This window comes from Oncorhynchus mykiss, chromosome 10 (genome assembly GCF_057628025.1).
Source record: "Oncorhynchus mykiss isolate SJ-2025 chromosome 10, ASM5762802v1, whole genome shotgun sequence".
Lineage (NCBI taxonomy): Eukaryota > Metazoa > Chordata > Actinopteri > Salmoniformes > Salmonidae > Oncorhynchus > Oncorhynchus mykiss.
Window position 1 is genome coordinate 27,284,421 of NC_143031.1, and position 20,492 is coordinate 27,304,912.

The window sequence follows — 20,492 nt, forward strand, 5'->3', positions numbered from 1 at the left end:
TGAACAATTTATAACATTGAAAGAGTTTCCAATACCTTTCAGAGAGTTTATTTATGTTATCAAAGCCGTTCCCAGTGGTCTAACTACACTTGTGAAACGTCATCTTAATTTTGGGAATGATCACAAAGTTTATCCAGAACTCAGATTGGAAGGCGTGGGCTTACTTGAAAAATCTTGTTGTAATAAATATATAAGACAAATTCTTCATTCACAAAACCAACTTACACTGAGAGGAACATTTTTCTGGAACATGCTTATTCCTGACATTGTCTGGAAAAATGCATGGTTAAGACCTTACAAATACTGTATACCAAACAAAGTTAAGGAAGTGCACTTCAACATTTTGCACAAGATATATCCATGTAATACTATGTTCAAATTTGTGGCTATTGATGATATCTGAATTTTCTGTATAAAAGAAGGTGAGAATCTGTCTCACTTGTTCTTTGAATGTAAATTTGTGTCCAAATTTTGGGAAAACCTTGCAAGTACTTATTTACCATTATGAACACTGCCTATAATTTTAACATAAAATATATAATATGTTACTATTGCAATGATAACAAAACCACTAAATTTTTATTTTTTTATTCTTGTTGCCAAATACTTTATACACAAACAAAAATTCCAAAATTCTATACCAAAATTACCTTATTAAAACACTAACCCCAGTGAATAACAAAAATAATAACATCTTCATGAATCATTATAATAAGATATTTTCAGAGTGAATATAATTGCACTTAAATTGTTTCTTTTTTGTATTTTATTTATATTTTTTGTATGTTTGAGCATTGTTAATACCTGTGTTTGGTTTGCTAGACATGTTTGATGTAGCAATGTAAGTTGATATTTGTAATATGAATAAAAAAAACAACAAAAAACATGGTTGGTTAAGGCATATTGAGCAGGGCTAGAGGCTCTACAGTGAAATAAGACAGTAATCACTAACCAGGACAGTAATGGACAAGGCATATTGATATTATAGAGAGACATGCGTAGCCAAGTGAACATATGGGTCCAGTGAGTGGTTGGGCTGGCTGGGACATGGCGATTCAGACAGTTAGCAGGCTAACAAGATAACAGTTAGTAGGCCGGGCAGGTAAGCTAGCAGTTAGCAGGCCGGCAGCTAGCAGTTAGTAGACCGGGTCAAGCTAGCAGTTAGTAGACCGGGTCAAGCTAGCAGTTAGTAGACCGGGTCAAGCTAGCAGTTAGCAGGTCGGGTTAGCAAGCAGTTAGCAGACCGAGTTAGCAGGCAAGCAGTTAGCAGACCGGGCAGGCAAGTTAGCAGACCGGGTTAGCAAGCAAGCAGATAGCAGGGGCTAGACAGTTAGCCTTTGGGGGACGTCGCGATGGGGGTGAGTCTGTTTTGCCTCTTCGTGCGGTGACGTTGATAAGACCAGTCGTGGAATTAGTAGGGTTCCAAGTAGCTCTAGGTAACTAGCAGGCTAACTAGACTTCTGCACTACTCTAACCCTGGAAACCTCAACCTGCCTCTCTCGCACGGGACATTTCTGATCCCCAACCCCATGGGCACCCCTAAAATTAACACATACCACTACTTTCCCCAATGCTACACATTCCTTTGTCTTATGCGCTTCTGCACACCTAGGAACCTCCCTCCTATACACTGCTATCACATGCCCATTAGCTTGACACATTTAACAACGTAATGTATTTGGCACAAAAGCTCGTACATGATAACTTATATATTCTAACTTTGTCTTGCAAAGACTCACTTTGAATCACTTTGTCGGTTCAAAGACTCAACATCAAAACTCAAAAGAACAGACAATGACTCTGTTTCACCACCCATGCCACCCTGTCTGCGTTGCACCAAACAACGAGCATCACAAACACCGGGAATCTTCCCCTTTAGTTGGTCAACTTTTACATTTACCGCTACCCCAGTAATCACTCCTTTCAATGGGGCCCTTTTCTTGAGAGCAAAACAATTCACATTTATTGCCCCCATTTGTTTAACGCGGAGCGCCTTCTCCCTCTGGCCAGCAGAAACACAAACAAGTATTACAAGACCATTTCTGGTTACTCTCACCGTTTTCACCCATCATGAAACCACAAATGGCAAGGGTCATGTTTAAAAAGGTTCTTAATCGTTTTTTTAAATATACTTTGCCACACTCAATATGGCGGCTCTCTGGCTCTTACCGGATGGAAAGTTGATGAAAGCCCATATGACTGGCTTGTCAATTATTTCGAGGGAAAGTTACAGAGGTTCTACTGTGCTCTGGTACGTATAGTTTAATACTACTAAATATAAGTAATCTAGTTTAATTAACTGCTTTAGTCATAATTATAGTTACAACCGCAATTCCTGACATTATTTGAATATCAATGAGCTTGAGTGGCAACGTAGCACGACCGTAAATACTGGCAGCTATCGTTTTCGATAGTATTGTAACAAGTTTCACACGAGTTAGTTGTAACAAAAGAAACACTTAATCAAGAGTTAATGGATGCGCGACCTTTGTCAATTTTATCACGCCTAATTGTCTTTGCAAAGTACAGACATCAAACAGTGATGCAAATCTATGTTGCTCGAACTTCCACGTGATCGTTCTATTCATTGTAGGTTTTCTCACATTCAAGTTTCGATCGCCTACTGCAGATGATAGTCTCGCCCCTAGCTGTCTGCGACCATACATACTGTATATATATGACCAAACTAGCTGAACACTGCTTACTTTTACTCTTTGCTTGTACAGACTAGACATGGGGAAAATAACAGAGAAACTACTGCTGGAGAAATGCACTCCAAAAAACACCAAACTGGAACAAGTAAAGACACTAAAGTAAGTAAAGGCTGGTTCCTCTGTAGACTTGGGAATGTTATCAAACTAGGAGTGGAGAATGGCTTTGTCACAGCATAATGTATGTCTGAAGACCATGTTAAGTCTGTTTTAATGGATATGTATTTTGTCTCAATCCTATGGGAACAGTTTTTGAGGAAGAGCAGAACTACTTGAATACCTTGTTAGAGAAATGATGTAGGCCAAGCATGTCTATTTTACCATTTTATCTGGTGTTGCTAGTACTGACCCAGTGCTTCCCCATAAAGTCTCTCCAAGCTCGGTCTGAAGAGCAGTGACCTGCCTGTCCCCCTGCTTTCTCGCCTTCGCTGTCTGGAACAGTTGGACCTGTCTGGGAACAGACTTCAGGAGATGCCTTCCGGGCTAGTCCTGCCCTCCCTACGCTCTCTGGACCTGACCAACAATGAGATGGAAGATGTCACCACTCTGGACACACTGACCACCCTGGAGGATCTGAGGATGGAGGACAACCTCTACATCACTGTGAGGATCCACTGCTCTGTTTGTTTCTCCTTTAATTCTGCCTTCATTCATTGTTATTGCATGATGTTTTTCTCTCATAGAGTTGTAACTCTCAAGCTCTTTCTTTGTTTACCTTCTGGTTTACCAATTATGTCATTTCTGTCACCCTTTCAGTATGCTATTTGTCAGTCATTCTCATATATCTCCATTTTACTAACAATGACGGCCCATTGGAACGCATTGCTAATGCTTGTGTCTCGCAGATCAATGACAACTACAAGCTGATAATCCTCCTGCCCAAGTTGAGGTTTTACAATGGGAAGGATATAAGCGATACAGCCAACCACATACGCTATGCCAACAGTGAGAACCTCAGGAAGAGGGTATGAGCCACTGTGTTCAAATTAATTCCTATAGTTTGCCATTTACCTGCTTAAAAATGAACTGATAAAAATAGTCATTACCTAATAACCGTTTGTGTCTTTCATCAAACAAGCACTGTTATGCATAATTTGCTACAAAGTAGTGACCAATTCTGTTGAATTCTTTGGTTTCTAGGTGTTAGCGCTGTGGGAGACCAGCTTTTCACTCCCTGACCACCGAACAGCAGAGAATCTAGCCATTGTGGAGAGGGATTTTGTCAATGCGGTGTGTCATAAGGTGAAATATGGCCCCAGCTCTCTGACCGACTACACAAAATGGAGGGTAGGTTTTAACTGCTTATTACATTTCTCTTTTCCTTATAAGGACAATTATTTTATTTTATCGGAGTACAACTGGAACCATGTATATTCTCTCACTGGTTTCTGACATTGCTGTTTAGGTTTCTGACATTGTATCACTGGCTTCTAGGTGGAGATGATAGCTAAAGAGCACCTTCGCTCTTTGACCGAGCCAGAGGAGCCTGCTGATACAAAGGAGAACTGTGTAAGGATTCAATACTCATTACTATACAGAGCATCCTGCTCTGAATTATTTTCATAGAGTTTATGTTCAAAGGGTTGTTATTATTTAAGCAGGTAATGTTCCAAATGCTGTGTTTGGATCATAAATATTTGTAATAGATGGTAAATAGATCAAGTTTATGGACAAATCTTTTACAAAACTTTTAGATTAATTGTGTACCTTTCCTTTATGATAAGATAGATTTTCCCCGTGTTTTCAGAATTTTCCTTTCCCAGCCAAGAGGAAGCGTTCCGCCTCGGCTGTCAAATGCGACGTAACCCTAAACCCTCAGAAAATAGCCAGAGTGAGTGTTCAAGCCGAGGACAGCCCACACAGGTCAAGCCGTCTGCAAAGCATCCCTCATAAGGCAGAGCGGCCCATCAGCACCACACCAAGGACCCATAAGGCAGATCAGATCCCAGCCACCCCCATTAGCGGCCAGTCCAAACTCCCGGTGACCCCCAGGAACGGCCTGAGAGAGAAGCAACATCAGTCCAAAGGAGACATGCCACTGGCCAAACGGACTCGCAAGTCTGCCAAGCAACAGCGGTCCACAGAGGTCAACGAGACGCCTGGGAAAGTAATCTGCACCAAGTCTCAGGTATGATTTTCTAGTCCTGGTTTGTTTTTGGTATAGCACATACTAGTACTACGCTCAATAAAAATACGGTGTGACTTTAGCTGGAGACTTGATGGTTGCTCATCATGTGTCCATTAGCTTTTCATTGATTAACACAGGAACTCACACATTAATACATCCCCCACCCTACCCCCCTTATCCTCTCCTCCATCTCCTCTAGCATTCATCACAGGAGCCAGTGAGTCTGCAGCCTCTTCACGTCCTGCAGTGTCACAGTAAACAGGACAGCCCTGATGACTTTAGCACCCAGCTGTGGGCCTGTTCCTTCCAGCCCCCGCTAGACTACAATGGAGGTGAGTACTGTCCTGTCCTTCAATGGGGTCTCAAATCACATTTTATTTTCCCATGTGCCGAATACAACAGGTGTAGTAGACCTTACAGTGAAATGCTTACTTACAAGCCCTTAACCAACAATGCTTTAAGAAGCAAGGGAAAATGGATAAGATAGAAAATAAAAGTAACAAATAATTAAACATCCGCAGTAAAATAACAAGCGAGACTATATACAGGGGGTACCTGTACAGAGTCAATGTGTGGGGGCACCGGTTAGTTGAGGTAATTTAGGTAATAATATGTACATATAGGTGGAGTTATTAAAGTGACTAGCCAAATTGTCTGGGTAGCCATTTGATTAGCTGTTCAGGAGTCTTATGGCTTGGGGGTAGAAGCTGTTAAGAAACATTTTGGACCTAGACTTGGCGCTTCGGTACCGCTTCCTGTGTGGCAGCAGAAAGAACAGTCTATGACTAGGGTGACTGGAGTCTTTGACAATTTTTAGGGCCTTCCTCTGACACCGCCTGGTATAGAGGTCCTGGAAGGCAGGAAGCTTGGCCCCAGTGATGTACTGGGCGTACGCACTACCCTCTGTAGTGCCTTGAGGTTGGAGGCCGAGCAGTTGCCATACCAGGCAGTGATGCAACAAGTCAAGATGCTCTCGATGGTGCAGTTGTATAATATCCTTTTGAGGATCTCAGGACCCATGCCAAATCTTTTCAGTCCTGAGGGGGAATAGGCTTTGTCATGCCCTCTTCACAACTGTCTGAATGTGTTTTGGAGGGGGGTGGTTATAAGCAAATTGAGAGTATAAATTGGAGTAACATGCAATCATGATAAGCTCCACAGAAACGGTGTTAAAAATAATCTGCTCTAGCAAACCCTGTGTTCTTCTCCCGGTCATGTTGTAGGTGTGAATGGTGCGACTCGTATTGTGGCAACGTGTGGAGGAGAGTCTGTGTGCCTGATCGACTGTGAGACGGGACTGGTTATGAAGAAGTATAAGGTCCCTGGTGAGGTCAGTCCTGCTTCTGTGCATGTACCGTTTTTCCTGATAGGGCAATTTAGCTTGGTAGAAAACATCATACTTTATCCCACCATGTTCTTGTTTATCATGCACATTACATTCCATGTTAGAAAACAAAATAAATGGTGAATTAATGGGGATTAAAATGTTAATTTATGATTCCACCCATCAGGAGTTCTTCTCTCTGGCATGGTCAACTGTGCTGATGTCACGAAAGGGCAACGTTGGCATGCGGCCCTGCAGTATCTTGGCGGCAGGGGGGAAGCGAGGCTTGGTGAAACTGCTTCACCCCAGAGCCAACATGGCGTACGGAGAGTTCAGAGCCAGCCGCAAAGCCCTCTCCATCCTCTGCTTCAGTCCCCGCCAGGGCAACTTGCTCTTCAGTGAGTGGCCACTTCCTGTTTATCTTCTACACTGATCAAAAATATAAACTCAACATGCAACAATTTCAAAGATTTGATTGAGTTACAGTTCATATAAGGAAATCAGTCAATTGAAATAAATTCATTAAGCCCTAATCTTTGATGTCACATGACTGGGAATACAGATGTGCATCTGTTGATCACAGATACCATAAAAAAAAAGGGTAAGGGCGTGGATCAGAAAACCAGTCAGTATCTGGTGTGACCACCATTTTCCTCATGCAGTGCGACACATCTCCTTCACAACCTGGACCTGGAAATGTTTAGCTTCCAGGAATTGTGTACAGATCCTTGTGACATGGGGTGTGCATTATCATGCTGAAACACTAGCTGATAGCAGCGGATTAATGGCACGTTAATGGGCCTCAGGATCGATAAAATTCAATTGTGTTCGTTGTCCGTATCTTATGCCTGCCTGGATCATAACCTCACTCTGTTTACAACGTTGACATCAGCAAACAGCACAGTGCCATACACTGTCTGCCGTCTGCCCGGTACAGTTGAAACCAGGATTCATCCGTGAAGAGCACTTCTCCAGCGTGCCAGTGGCAATTGAAAGTCAGCATTTGCCCACTGAAGTCTGTTTTGAAGTGAAACTGCAGTCAGGTCAAGATCCTGGTGAGGATGACTAGCATGTAGATGAGCTTCCCTGAGACGGTTTCTGGGCGGTCTCAGACAATCCCACAGTTGAAGTAACCGGATGTGGAGGTCCTGGGCTGGCGTTGTTACACGTGGTCTGCGGTTGTGAGGCCGGTTGGACTATGAAACATAGTTGGAGGCAGCTTATGGTAATGTAATGAACATTAAATTCTTTGTTAACAGCTGTGGTGGATATTCCAGCAGTCAGCATGCCAATTGCACGCTCCCTCAAACTTGAGACATCTGTGGCATTGCGTTGTGTGACACAACTGCACATTTTAGAATGACCTTTTATTGTCCCCCGCACAAGGTGCACCTGTGTAATGACCATGCTGTTTAATATTTTTCTTGACATGCCACACCTATCAGGTGGCTGGATTAATTTGGCAAAGGATAAATGCTTCGCAACAAGGATGTAAACAAATCTGAGAGAAATACGCTTTTTGTGCGTATGGAACATTTCTGGGATCTTTTTCTTTCAGCTCATGAAACATGGGACCAACACTTTACATGTTGTTTATGTTTTTGTTCAGTGTATTTTATTTTGTGGTCTCATAAGCTTAGTTGGTTGGAGCATAACATCATGGTTGTGGGTTCCATACTCCAATAGAAGGGTCACAAGGCGCCAAACTGCACGTGCTGAGGTGGCACTTTACTCTGGACCTGAAGTCCAAATGAGATCCATATGCTAAATGAGTGTGATGTAATGTGATATGTTGTATGTATGCTCCCTCGTTCAAACTTTCTCTTTTTTTCCCCCAGCTGGGTCGTACGATAAAAATATATTATTGTGGGACATTGGCGGAGTGGACAGCTACTACAATTTCAAAGTCACGTGAGTCCACTCTGACAGTGCTTTATATTAGTTTTTTGTTGATATTGTGGGCAAATTAATTTGGTTTGCAGGTATTAAGCCGAAATGTATAACAATGGTAAGGAAGTGGACACTTGTCCGTGTCATTATGCTCAGAGTTTTTGATGTCTGATGTCTCTGCCCTGGTGTTAACACATTTTATGGCCCAACAGTCGGCTGTTGGTGTTGGAGACCACCTCCACACCCCTGCACTTCTGCCTACCCCCTGCCACCCCAGACACACACCTCATCGCTGCCTGTGAGAAGGGGCTGCACAGCTACAACATCCAGCTCAACAAAGACCCCAAGAAAAGGTGAGGATCCGTAGTTTGTCTTTGTCTGTGTGTGCCTGCGTGGAGAGACATTGAAAGTTGGACTGCTGCCTAAGCTTCAACTCACGGTCTTCTTTTCCCTCTACAGGTCTGAGGAGATGGAGATCACATTCCCTGTGTATGAGAAGGACACGGACCATGACTACCACACCATTGATGGCTTGGGATTCCTCACAAACGATGTCGTCGGTGAGTCAACTGCTCCTGTTTTGATCTGACACTGACCCTGTTATTAGATTGTCTTTTATGACTTAGGCAGATTTTATTTGACTTGACTGGAATTCAATCAACTTTATAGATCCCTAGAAGGGGATATTGGGTTTGATGTAATTCAAATAAATCTAGCATGAGCCTGTTCATTTACAAGCGCTAACCCTGGAAGTCATCCCCCTCCTTCTCGTTTCCCTCCACGTCTCTCCTTTCCCTTTTTCCCTTCCCTCCTCCTCACTTTGTCCACATGTTTTCTATCCCTCTCAGCCTCTAAGAGCCACATGCAGGGCTCGATCTACCTGTGGAGCTGGAATGACACGCAAGCCCAGCGGCCCAAGAAGAAGGAGGTATGTGCTGTGATCCTGATGGAGCTGCAGTGGTCCAGCACGGACATCCCCTACCTGTCCCTCAACACCTGCCCCAGTGAGTCACAGCATGTCACAACAACACGGCAACATGTCATAACACAGCATGTCATAGCATGTTCCAGCGTGCAACTTTTTCAGTCAAGACCATAATGTGTAAATGGCATTGATCGAACCCATAGCCTTAAAATTCTAATACAGACATGAAGGCACGATTGAAGGGATTACCCCCACAACCGTTGACTAAGAAAGAAGATAGTAAAATAGTTTTCATCAAAACCATTATTGTATAAAACAGTTTAATGTGAATGAGAGCGTATGTTCTTCTTCCCTAGGTAAAGGCTATGTGGTGTGTGGTGACGAAAGAGGGAGACTGTGGACGTACCATGTAACAGACCTCAAGGCCAACTTTAGGAGTGGCAAAGCAATTCCTGCCACAGAGGTACTTATTATTGAAACGACTTATTAAAATGATAGTTTACTCCAAAATAACATTTGTCAGAAGTTTTCAGACCTTAAATGTGGTCTCCTGTTGAGATGAATCAAATCAATGTTTATTGGTCGCAAGCTACGAATATAACAGGTATAGTAAACCTTACCGTGTAATGCTTACTTAAAAGCCTTTAACCAACAATGCAGTTCATGATATAGTTAAGAAAATATTTACTTTTCCTTTAGTTTATTTAGTAACGCAAAATAACAATACCGAGGCTATATACAAGGGGTACCGGTACTGAATCATTGTGCGGGGGTACATGTTACTCAAGGTAATTATCCATGTCCTAGCCATCTGTTGTGTAGATCCAGCTACATGTCTCAATCTTAAATGAATGGGAAAGATCGTCACCATGTAACTTGTGCCATATTGAACCAAATATTGAGGCACTCCAGGGTTTCTGCTAACCAGTCAATTGTCCGGGAAAAGAAGAAAAAATCCCTTTGCGAAATAATAATGCTTTTTAGCCTATTCATTTGTGGAAATACCAGTCGATGGACATTTTTTTGACTGGTCATGCTTATCGGTCTGTATGTTAATTCGCACAATTTCGTGAAATTAAATTGTCACGTGTGTACAGTATATTCATTATGTATATTATTTATCTCGTATACAGCATACAGAGAGCCTTTGAGCAGAAAATGTCTTAGTCGGTGTGAGAGCTGATGCTACAGCATCTCAAATACCAAATGCATAGGCAACGGAAAGCAGGCTTCACCAGCTTGTCACACACCACCTTGCAATAAGATGGAGGCAATATGCATTTTGAAAACATACTTAATTGTGGAGGCAATATGCATTTTGAAAACATACTTAATTGTGGAGGCAATATGCATTTTGAAAACATACTTAATTGTTTAAAACCTGAAGGTTTCAATAGATATTATGAGGCATGTCTTTCCTTGCTTCAAAATAGCCTAGCCAAAATCAGACCATATCTGTGGAGGCAATTGTTTTATCAACTTTCTTTCATTGTCTAGTAGACAAAGGCACAAACCTTTTTATTTTTATGTCTGATTTTTTGGGGTGGTAGATCAGCTTTAATATTGCAGATTGATTGTAGCTTCCATCAATGTAATTGTCTGCATCATTTTCTATCCCCCATATATGTGTTGTGTATATACAGTACCAGTCAAAAGTTTGGACGCACCTACTCATTCAAGGGTTTCTTTATTTTTTCTACTTTCTACATTGTAGAATAAATGTGAAAACATCAACACTATGAAGTAACATATGGAATCATGTAGTACCCAAAAAGTGTTAAACAAATCAAAATATATATGTTTGAGATTCTTCAAAGTAGCCACCCTTTGCCGTGACAGCTTTGCGCACTCTTGGCATTCTCTCAACCAGCTTCATTAGGAATGCTTTTCCAACAGTCTTGAAGGAGTTCCAACAAATGCTGAGCACTTGTTGGCTGCTTTTCCTTCACTCTGTGGTTCAACTCATCCCAAACCATCTCAATTGGGTTGAGGTTGGGTGATTGTGGAGGCCAGGTCATCTGATGCAGCACTCCATTACTCTCCTTGGTCAAATAGCCCTTACACAGCCTGGAGGTGTCCTGTCCTGAAAAACAATTGATAGTCCCACTAAGTGCAAACTTTGCTTATTTGAGCTATTCTTGCCATAATATGGACTTGGTATTTTACCAAATAGGGCTATCTTCTATATACCCCCCTACCTTGTCACAACAAAACGGATTGGCTCAAACGCATTAAGAAGGAAAGAAATTCCACAAATAACTTTTAACAAGGCAGGTGTGTTAATTGAAATGCATTCCAGGTGACTACCTCATGAAACTAGTTGAGAGAATGCCAAGAGTGTGCAAAGCTATCGTCAAGGAAAGGGTGGCTACTTTGAAGAATCTCAAATATATGTTAATTTGTTTATCACTTTTTTGGTTACTACATGATTCCCTGTGTTATTTCATAGTTTTGATGTATTCACTGTTATTCTACAACGTAGAAAATAGTAAAAATAAAGAAAAACCCTTGAATGAGTAGGTGTGTCCAAACTTTTGATTGGTAATGTATATATACATATCTTTAAAAATATATATCTTCCTTTTATTATTGTTCTACTAACCCTACCACCCCTCCCATAATTGGAATAAACTAATGAACAACAACACTTCGGCTTCTACTTCCAGCTTATACATACTGTATACATTTTACGGACACAAATCTTCTATTTGCCATATATTTTTAACCGTGCTGGGTGGATGCCCTAATCAGGTTACGCACCCAATGCATATGGGTCTGGTAAATTTCACAAATGTGTGGTAAATTTAAAATGCTGCCGGGCAAGTGTCTGGTGCCATATTTTCCTAACGGAAACCCTGATCCACTCATGGTGGGCAATTGACAGGCTCTGCTATGGCACCCTTCATCTTTCCCTCTAGTCTACAACCGGTCAGTCTTATGTCATAATTTCTCACTGAAATCATATTCTGGGCGTCATTGAATGTTTTCCATGTAATTAGATTACCTACTAAAGCAGTTTGGGGCTTTGCAGATCCTGGCATGGCCGTTACCTGTGAGGAATGGACAGGGCCCAGTGGAAGGTCCCCCTATCAACAGTGTGGCCATGGACCCTGAGCTCAGATACCTGGTGGCCCTCAGCGACAAGAACATGGCAGTGGTGTGGATAAGAACGGAGTCTTCCTGAGGACCAAACATAACTTCTCCCGGGTTAATTTTCCCATGTTCACTGATGGGTGTAAATACTGGGTAGGTTTTACTGGTATCACTTCAACCTATCAAGACTGCCCTTTCAAGGCAGTGATGTTCAGTAAGGAAAGGAATTTATTCAATGCTATTGGGAATTTGCTTTGGCTTGGACTTGGCCCCTTTCTGGTTTTTGTTTGACCTCACTCTCTACTATTGACTTCTCACCTTACCACTCGGCTTAAACGTACCAGCCCTAATTTTAACTCCCCTCCTCGCCAGCATCTATTAGATGTAGTCTATTTTGATGCAGAGATTGCCTCATGGCAAGACAAGAACAATATATTAATTTTACTGAATATGAATAAGAATATACATATACTGAAATTCATGTGTGATGCCTGTACAGATTGGATGTATTTGCATTTTTACCTTTTTATTTTTACAACTGTACTAATTGTACTTTTACTATTCAGTTAGATTATGTCTAATGTGATTTTTTGTTTGTTTTTTGTAAACATTTTCTTTCCCCAAATTATACATACAATATCAGTTTATCCACTGACATGGAAACATATGATCAAAATGATGTTTGAACTGTTTCAACCACAATGCATGATTGTACATGCAGATTTTTATGGCCTTTTTGAGTGTTGGTGGATATGATTTACATTAAGAACATCTGCCACATTAAATGGGATTGATGTCCTAAATTTCAATTGTGTGGTGTGTTTTTGTATGCGGCTATACAGGCAGCCCAATTCTGATCTTTTGCCACTAATTGGAGTTTTTACCAATAAGATCAGATATTTTGCTAATAATTTGGCACAAGATCAGAATTGAGCTGACTGTGAAAACCAGCATAATGCTGCGTTGATAACCAAGTGGGAAGGTGGTAATTGCCATTTGTGAAATTGGATGCATTCACATGCTTGGAACTTGTTGAGAAATAGTTACAAAAAAAAAAAAAACAAGCTGAGGCAACCATGAACTAAAAGTACAGCTATTGTGCTCGCAAATAAATTATAGTTTTCAAAAAAACATGAATAGATTGCTTTTTATACATGTTTTATTACATTTAACTGCCGGAAATGCTGTTATGAGGTATTTTCCTTCATATGTGACATCAGAGTTCAGCATGTCGGAGCTCAGAGATGATAGATGAGTTTCCCACAAGTAATTACCAGTTGGAGGGCCGTCAATTCAAATGTTCCTATTTGTATGTGGTAAAAACCATCTTCCCACTTGTAACTCCATTCTTGGTATGCATACATAGGCCAACACTTTTGTAATTTCAGTGTATCTATTCGAGGGGGAAACCTAAATGTGTTCACTGGTGCTTGAGCAATTCCTTTTAAGCACATTTCCCCTTGTGGTGAAATGTGCTTAACATTTTGACCTCATTCAATGTATATCATGGTACACTAATTACATGGAGAGAAACAAAGTAGCGGCTCTTATTTTATTTTTCTTTATTTTGCTCAACTGGTGACTAACTTATTTAGCATAATCCTTTGCATTGTATTGGACTATGCCAAATAAATTCTGTGTGTGTGTGTATATATATATATATATATATATATATAAACCTGTTTTATAAACATCCATTGACATGGAAAAGAACATTGTGTGCTCTTCCTGCCTCCTCAGTAACGTTACCAGTAAATTGTGGGAGTGGAAATACCCTATTCCCGCCTCTCGTCTCTGCGATTGGTTAAACCAACACGTCTTCTGACAAACACTGTTGCAGGCTGGTCAATCTCTTCATATAAAGACCATTCTGTACTCTTCATGAGGCTGTAAGCGTGTCTTTGTGCAAGGGTGGCCTAATATAATGGCCTGTTGAGACAGTAAATATTTTAAACAATCTCAGAACGGGACTCTGTCCTTGTTAATTGATTTTCAAAATGCGTCGCAGAGTGACAGGTACTGCGTTTGAGATGCTGGGCTGTGGTGGTACTATCACGACCCCGAGGGTGAGAAGGCTTTTGCTTGCCCCCATCACGAAAACAATCACCCCCACCTCGACAGACAACGAAAGATTTCGTTCTACATCTTCAATACAGGGATATACAGAACTGGCACGAGAGAGGTCCAAAACCGTTACGTCGTTTTACAACCAGTCTGCAATCGATGTCTCGGCAGAAAAGGTAAGGAAATTCTGTAAACCAAACTTGCCATTGTTGCCCATGCAGTACTAAGCCGCAGCACTGGCTTTAGGAGCTAGCTAAATGACGTTAGCTAGCGCAGTTAACCAGCGTAGTAAAGGGAACCGCTGTAACCAGCTAGCTACAGTAGCTGTTGAGAACACGTATGGTTAGCTAGAATCGTTGGTAAGAATGTTTGTAACGTATGTATACACTCGTGCATTGCCTTGGGGTAGATATTCTGCTAGCTATAGTAGCAAGCAACTGTAACTACCACCATGTGAAATAACAGCAAAAGTGCCAGACTTGCTCGCTTTATAGCCTAATTTAGGTATTATTAAAATATAGATTTGTTAATTTAACTACCTAGCTAGTATCGTTTGTGATTAGTGGGAGTGAACAACACGGGTATAGACACAAGGGTCAATCCAAGGTCAGTAAATTAACCTAGACAGAAATTAGTCAGTAATGCGGACACTAAATTATATGATAGGACTAGTAAACGAGAGGGGAACTGGTAGTACCCTACTTTTTCAAGAGTTTACCAGATCATTTTATATTTCAGCTTATCATTCACCAGATCATGAAACGACTGAGAAAATCAATAACATGGTCATGTGGCTGCTGTATTTGTGTGTGACTGCAGCTAGCAACCTATATAGTTTTCATTCCTATTTGACTAGGTAGTGGGACATGTGCAGGGCCTTCATTAACTCAAATAGTGAAACCATTGTGCTAACAATTACAAATCCTTATGTAATTCATGTCCCAGACATTATTTGGCACCAGCTGCCCAGGGCCCACATTTTTAAAACCATTTTTAAACCAGTGACACTACCTCCTCAAAGGATAGAAGTAGCATAAGCCAATGTCATGCTACAGATATATATGCGCAGCACATTTCAGACGTACATTGGTATGTGCTTTACATAATTTTTTTTTTAACTATGAGAAGAGAACCGCATATTTACTACACAACAAACATAAGATAAAAAACAAAAGAATGGGACAAACTGAATTTGAGCAAAGATAAAAGGATTGCGTTTTAAGGTCTCTTTTTTTGTATATATATCTATCGTTTCTGCCCCCCCCTCAGGTTCTCTGGCTGGCTATTCCAGAGGCTGATAGTTAAAAGGACCTGAGTGACCTACTGGGTACATGTATTGCAGTGCACAATTGTGAATTGATTTAAGACCAATAGAAGAATATTACAATTAATTCTGAAACTCACAGGCAGCCAGTGCAGAGACCTTTAAAAACGGCATAATGTGTGATCTCTGCCTTGTCTTGGTCAGTACCCGTGCTGCAGGATTCTGTATGTTTTGGAGTTGAACAATGGCTTTGTTGGGTATACCAGACAGGAGAGCATTACAGTAGTAATAAAAGCATGGATGCGTCTCTCTATCAGCCTGAGAGAAACGGCCGCACCTTGGCAATGCTTCTCAGGTGGTAAAAAGCTATTTTGGTCACATTCCTAATGTGTGATTAAAAATGTTGTTCAGAATTGAAAAAAATAAAACCTAGATGTAATTAGTTGTGATTACCATCATACTGAAGGTGACTTGGTAAGGGTTTCTCTCTCTCTCTCAGTAACACACTGCAATCAGTTACAGTTGAAGCTCACATCCACTACAAGACCATGGTGCTCACCTATGGAACAGTAAGAGGAACTGCCTGTCCCTACCATCAGGCAATGATCAAACCCAACCCGAGCACTCCGTTCTGCCATACCTCATGTTTCTTGGCCCTCCCACCCCTATGGGAGGGCATCTCCCGCTCAGCCCAGTCCAAGCTATTCTCTGTCCTGGCACCCCAATGGTGGAACCAACTTGCCCCTGAAGCTAGGACAGCAGAGTCCCTGCCCATCTTCTGAAAACATCTGAAACTCTGCCTCTTCAAACAGTATTTTAAACAATAGCCCATCTCACCCCCACCCCCCCATTCTAGTGCTGACTCTACTGACAGCTACGTTATTGAGGGAAAAATGTACTTTCTATGCCTGTGATATGTGGTTGTTCCCTCCTAGCTATCTTAAGATGAATGCACTAACTGTAAGTCCCTATGGATAAGAGTGTCTGCTGAATGACTAAAAAAAATATATATATATATATATATATATATATTGCTGACAGTCACATGCACTTCATATGCCAAAGGTAGAAAATATGTTGTTGGGTAAACTCATTGTTCTTGGGAGATTGGGTTATTGTGTCCGGTATCCGTATCTAATGAAATCACAACAGAGTTGTCTGCTTGTGTCCACTAATATTGTAGGCCTGGTTAAGTGGATTTCTTAAACTGTTTTTCTCCTCTCTCCGCAGGCCTCAGTCCGACTTACACCAGCCACCTTGCTCTACGCTGGGAAATCTCCAGATGGACACCACATCCTGGTAACTGACCACTCTGTCCAGTCATTGTAGCATATTTTATGGTTATTTCTCATCATATTAGGCCTAATACATGCTTTGTCTTCGTGATTGATGACTGCCTTGAAGGTTACTTGATAAGTGATATCTTTATACACACTTTAAAGTGGTCTATAGAGTAAACAATTTGTCCGACATCTGTCTTTTTATCGTATGCTGCTTTACGAATGTCATCTTGCGAGAAGGTTTCCGTGTAGCTCTCTATCACTGGAAATATCATTTGATAAGACTAAAGGTCGAGCGATTATGATTTTTTTAACGTCGATACCAATTATTGGAGGACCAAAAAAGCTGATGCCGATTAATCGGACGTTTTTAAATTGTTTAAAATGTATTTTATTTATATACAGTGGGGAGAACAAGTATTTGATACACTGCCGATTTTGCAGGTTTTCCTACTTACAAAGCATGTAGAGGTCTGTCATTTCTATCATAGGTACACTTCAACTGTGAAAGACGGAATCTAAAAAAAACAAAAATCCAGAAAATCACGTTGTATGATTTTTAAGTAATTAATTTGCATTTTATTGCATGACATAAGTATTTGATCACCTACCAACCAGTAAGAATTCTGGCTCTCACAGACATGTTAGTTTTTCTTTAAGAAGCCCTCCTGTTCTGCACTCATTACCTGTATTAACTGCACCTGTTTGAACTCGTTACCTGTATAAAAGACACCTGTCCACACACTCAAACAGACCCCAACCTTTCCACAACGGCCAAGACCAGAGAGCTGTGTAAGGACATCAGGGATAAAATTGTAGACCTGCACAAGGCTGGGATGGGCTACAGGACAATAGGCAAGCAGCTTGGTGAGAAGGCAACTGTTGGTACAATTATTAGAAAATGGAAGAAGTTCAAGATGACGGTCAATCACCCTCGGTCTGGGGCTCCATGCAAGATCTCACCTCGTGGGGCACCAATTATCATGAGGAAGGTGGGGGATCAGCCCAGAACTACACCTGAAGAGAGCTGGGACCACAGTCTCAAAGAAAACCATTAGTAACACACTACGCCATCATGGATGAAAATCCTGCAGCGCATGCAAGGTCCCCCCTGCTGAAGCCAGCGCATGTCCAGGCCCGTCTGAAGTTTGCCAATGACCATCTGGATGATCCAGAGGAGGAATGGGAGAAGGTCATGTGGTCTGATGAGACAAAAATAGAGCTTTTTGGTCTAAACTCCACTTGCCGTGTTTGGAGGAAGAAGGATGAGTACAACACCATGCCAACCTTGAAGCATGGAGGTGGAAACATCATTCTTTGGGATGCTTTTCTGCAAAGGGGACAGGACGACTGCACCGTATTGAGGGGAAGATGGATGGGGCCATGTATCGCAAGATCTTGGCCAACAACCTTCTTCCCTCAGTAAGAGCATTGAAGATGGGTCGTGGCTGGGTCTTCCAGCATGACAACGACCCGAAACACACAGCCAGGGCAACTAAGGAGTGGCTCCGTAAGAAGCATCTCAAGGTCCTGGAGTGGCCTAGCCAGTCTCCAGACCTGAACCCAATAGAAAATCTTTGTAGGGAGCTGAAAGTCCTTATTGCCCAGCGACAGCCCCGAAACCTGAAGGATCTGGAGAGGGTCTATATGGAGGAGTGGGCCAAAATCCCTGCTGCAGTGTGTGCAAACCTGGTCAAGAACTACAGGAAACGTATGATCTCTGTAATTGCAAACAAAGGTTTCTGTACCAAATATTAAGTTCTGCTTTTCTGATGTATCAAATAATTGTCATGCAATAAAATGCTAATTAATTACATAAAAATCATACCATGTGATTTTCTGGATTTTATTTTTAGATTGTCTCTCACAGTTGAAGTGTACCTATGATAAAAATTACAGACCTCTACATGCTTTGTAAGTAGGAAAACCTGCAAAATCGGCAGTGTATCAAATAATTATTCTCTCCACTGTATGTATGCATGTACAGTGGGGCAAAAACGTATTTAGTCAGCCACCAATTGTGCAAGTTCTCCCACTTAAAAAGAGAGGCCTGTAATTGTTTATCATAGGTACACTTCAACTATGACAGAGTAAATGAGAGAAAAAACCCAGAAAATCACATTTATAGGATTTTTTATGAATTTATTTGCAAATTATGGTGGAAAATAAGTATTTGGTCAATAACAAAAGTTTCTCTCAATACTTTGTTATATACCCTTTGTTGGCAATGACAGAGGTGAAGACTTTCACACACTGTTGCTGGTATTTTGGCCCATTCCTCCATGCAGATCTCCTCTAGAGCAGTGGTGTTTTGGGGCTGTTGCTGGGCAACACAGACTTTCAACTCCCTCCAAAGATTTTCTATGGGGTTGAGATCTGGAGACTGGCTAGGCCACTCCAGGACCTTGAAATTCTTCTTACCAAGCCACTCCTTCGTTGCCCGGGCGGTGTGTTTGGGATCATTGTCATGCTGAAAGACCCAGCCACGTTTCATCTTCAATGCCCTTGCTGATGGAAGGAGGTTTTCACTCAATCTCACGATACATGGCCCCATTCATTCTTTTTTTTACACGGATCAGTCGTCCTGGTCCCTTTGCAGAAAAACAGCCCCAAAGCATGATGTTTCCACCCCCATGCTTCACAGTAGGTATGGTGTTCTTTGGATGCAACTCAGCATTCTTTGTCCTCCAAACACGACAAATTGAGTTTTTACCAAAAAGTTATATTTTGTTTTCATTTGACCAAATGACATTTGGAGAATCTTCTTCTGGATCATCCAAATGCTCTCTAGCTAACTTCAGACGGGCCTGGACATGTACTGGCTTAAGCAGGGGGACACGTCTGGCACTGCAGGATTTGAGTCCCTAGCGGCGTAGTGTGTTACTGATGGTAGGCTTTGTTACTTTGGTCCCAGCTCTCTGCAGGTCATTCACTAGGTCCCCCCGTATGGTTCTGGTATTTTTGCTCACCGTTCTTGTGATCATTTTGACCCCACGGCGTGAGATCTTGCGTGGAGCCCCAGATCGAGGGAGATTATCAGTGGTCTTGTATGTCTTCCATTTCCTAATAATTGCTCCCACAGTTGATTTCTTCAAACCAAGCTGCTTACCTATTGCAGATTCAGTCTTCCCAGCCTGGTGCAGGTCTACAATTGTGTTTCTGGTGTCCTTTGACAGCTCTTTGGTCTTGGCCATAGTGGAGTTTGGAGTGTGACTGTTTGATGTTGTGGATAGGTGTCTTTTATACTGATAACAAGTTCAAACAGGTGCCATTAATACAGGTAACGAGTGGAGGAGAGGAGCCTCTTAAAGAAGAAGTTACAGGTCTGTGAGAGCCAGAGATCTTGCTTGTTTGTAGGTGACCAAATACTTATTTTCCACCATAATTTGCAAATAAATTCATTAAAAATCCTACAATGTGATTTTCTGGATTTTTTTTCCTCATTTTGTCTGTCATAGTTGAAGTGTACCTATGATGAAAATTACAGGCCTCATCTTTTTAAGTGGGAGAACTTGCACAATTGGTGGCTGACTAAATACTTTTTTGCCCCACTGTGTGTGTGTGTAATGACAATTACAACAATACTCAATGAACACTTATTTTAAATTAATATAATACATAAATAAAATCAATTTAGTCCCAAATAAATTATGAAATATGTTAAATTTAGTTTAAATAATGCAAAACAGTGTTGGAGAAGAAAGGAAAAGTGTAATATGTGCCATGTAAAAAAAGCTAACGTTTAAGTTCCTTTCTAAGAACATGAGAACATATGAAAGCTGGTGGTTCCTTTTAACATGAGTCTTCAATATT

The 20,492-nt window shown here is 41.4% G+C and overlaps 2 protein-coding genes across 5 annotated transcripts in view; both read left to right on the forward strand.

The window, feature by feature from the left end:
• The first annotated feature begins 1,000 nt into the window (after positions 1-1,000).
• lrwd1 (leucine-rich repeats and WD repeat domain containing 1) lies at positions 1,001-12,874 on the forward strand. Of its 4 annotated transcripts, none has more exons than XM_021617917.3 (16): positions 1,001-2,251; positions 2,727-2,813; positions 3,080-3,314; positions 3,557-3,676; positions 3,852-3,998; positions 4,146-4,220; positions 4,459-4,839; positions 5,039-5,171; positions 6,063-6,169; positions 6,351-6,561; positions 8,002-8,074; positions 8,266-8,406; positions 8,513-8,613; positions 8,902-9,057; positions 9,335-9,441; positions 12,010-12,874. In XM_021617917.3, the coding sequence occupies exons 2-16, from the start codon at positions 2,734-2,736 to the stop codon at positions 12,160-12,162; spliced, it is 2,220 nt and encodes a 739-aa protein (XP_021473592.1). In that variant the 5' UTR covers positions 1,001-2,251; positions 2,727-2,733; the 3' UTR covers positions 12,163-12,874. The 4 variants fall into 4 exon arrangements, with proteins under 4 accessions (XP_021473592.1, XP_021473594.1, XP_036845874.1 ...); XM_021617919.3 differs by having other exon boundaries at positions 1,006-1,358; XM_036989979.2 differs by having other exon boundaries at positions 1,009-1,436.
• Positions 12,875-13,843: 969 nt separating this feature from the next.
• Positions 13,844-20,492, forward strand: part of bckdk (branched chain keto acid dehydrogenase kinase) — a 33,379-nt gene continuing 26,730 nt past the window's right edge. The window contains exons 1-2 of the mRNA XM_021617920.3: positions 13,844-14,311; positions 16,630-16,698. Coding sequence (XP_021473595.1) covers positions 14,069-14,311; positions 16,630-16,698 — 312 coding nt within the window. The 5' untranslated portion in view covers positions 13,844-14,068. The remainder of the gene's footprint in view (positions 14,312-16,629; positions 16,699-20,492) is intronic.

Coding starts and splice junctions, on each gene's coding strand:
- lrwd1 (XM_021617917.3), top strand. CDS start 2,734: ATGGGGAAAATAACAGAGAAACTACTGCTGGAGAAATGCACTCCAAAA. Junction 3,677..3,851: donor GTGAGAACCTCAGGAAGAGG/GTATGAGCCACT, acceptor TTTGGTTTCTAG/GTGTTAGCGCTGTGGGAGAC. Junction 9,442..12,009: donor AAGCAATTCCTGCCACAGAG/GTACTTATTATT, acceptor GGGGCTTTGCAG/ATCCTGGCATGGCCGTTACC.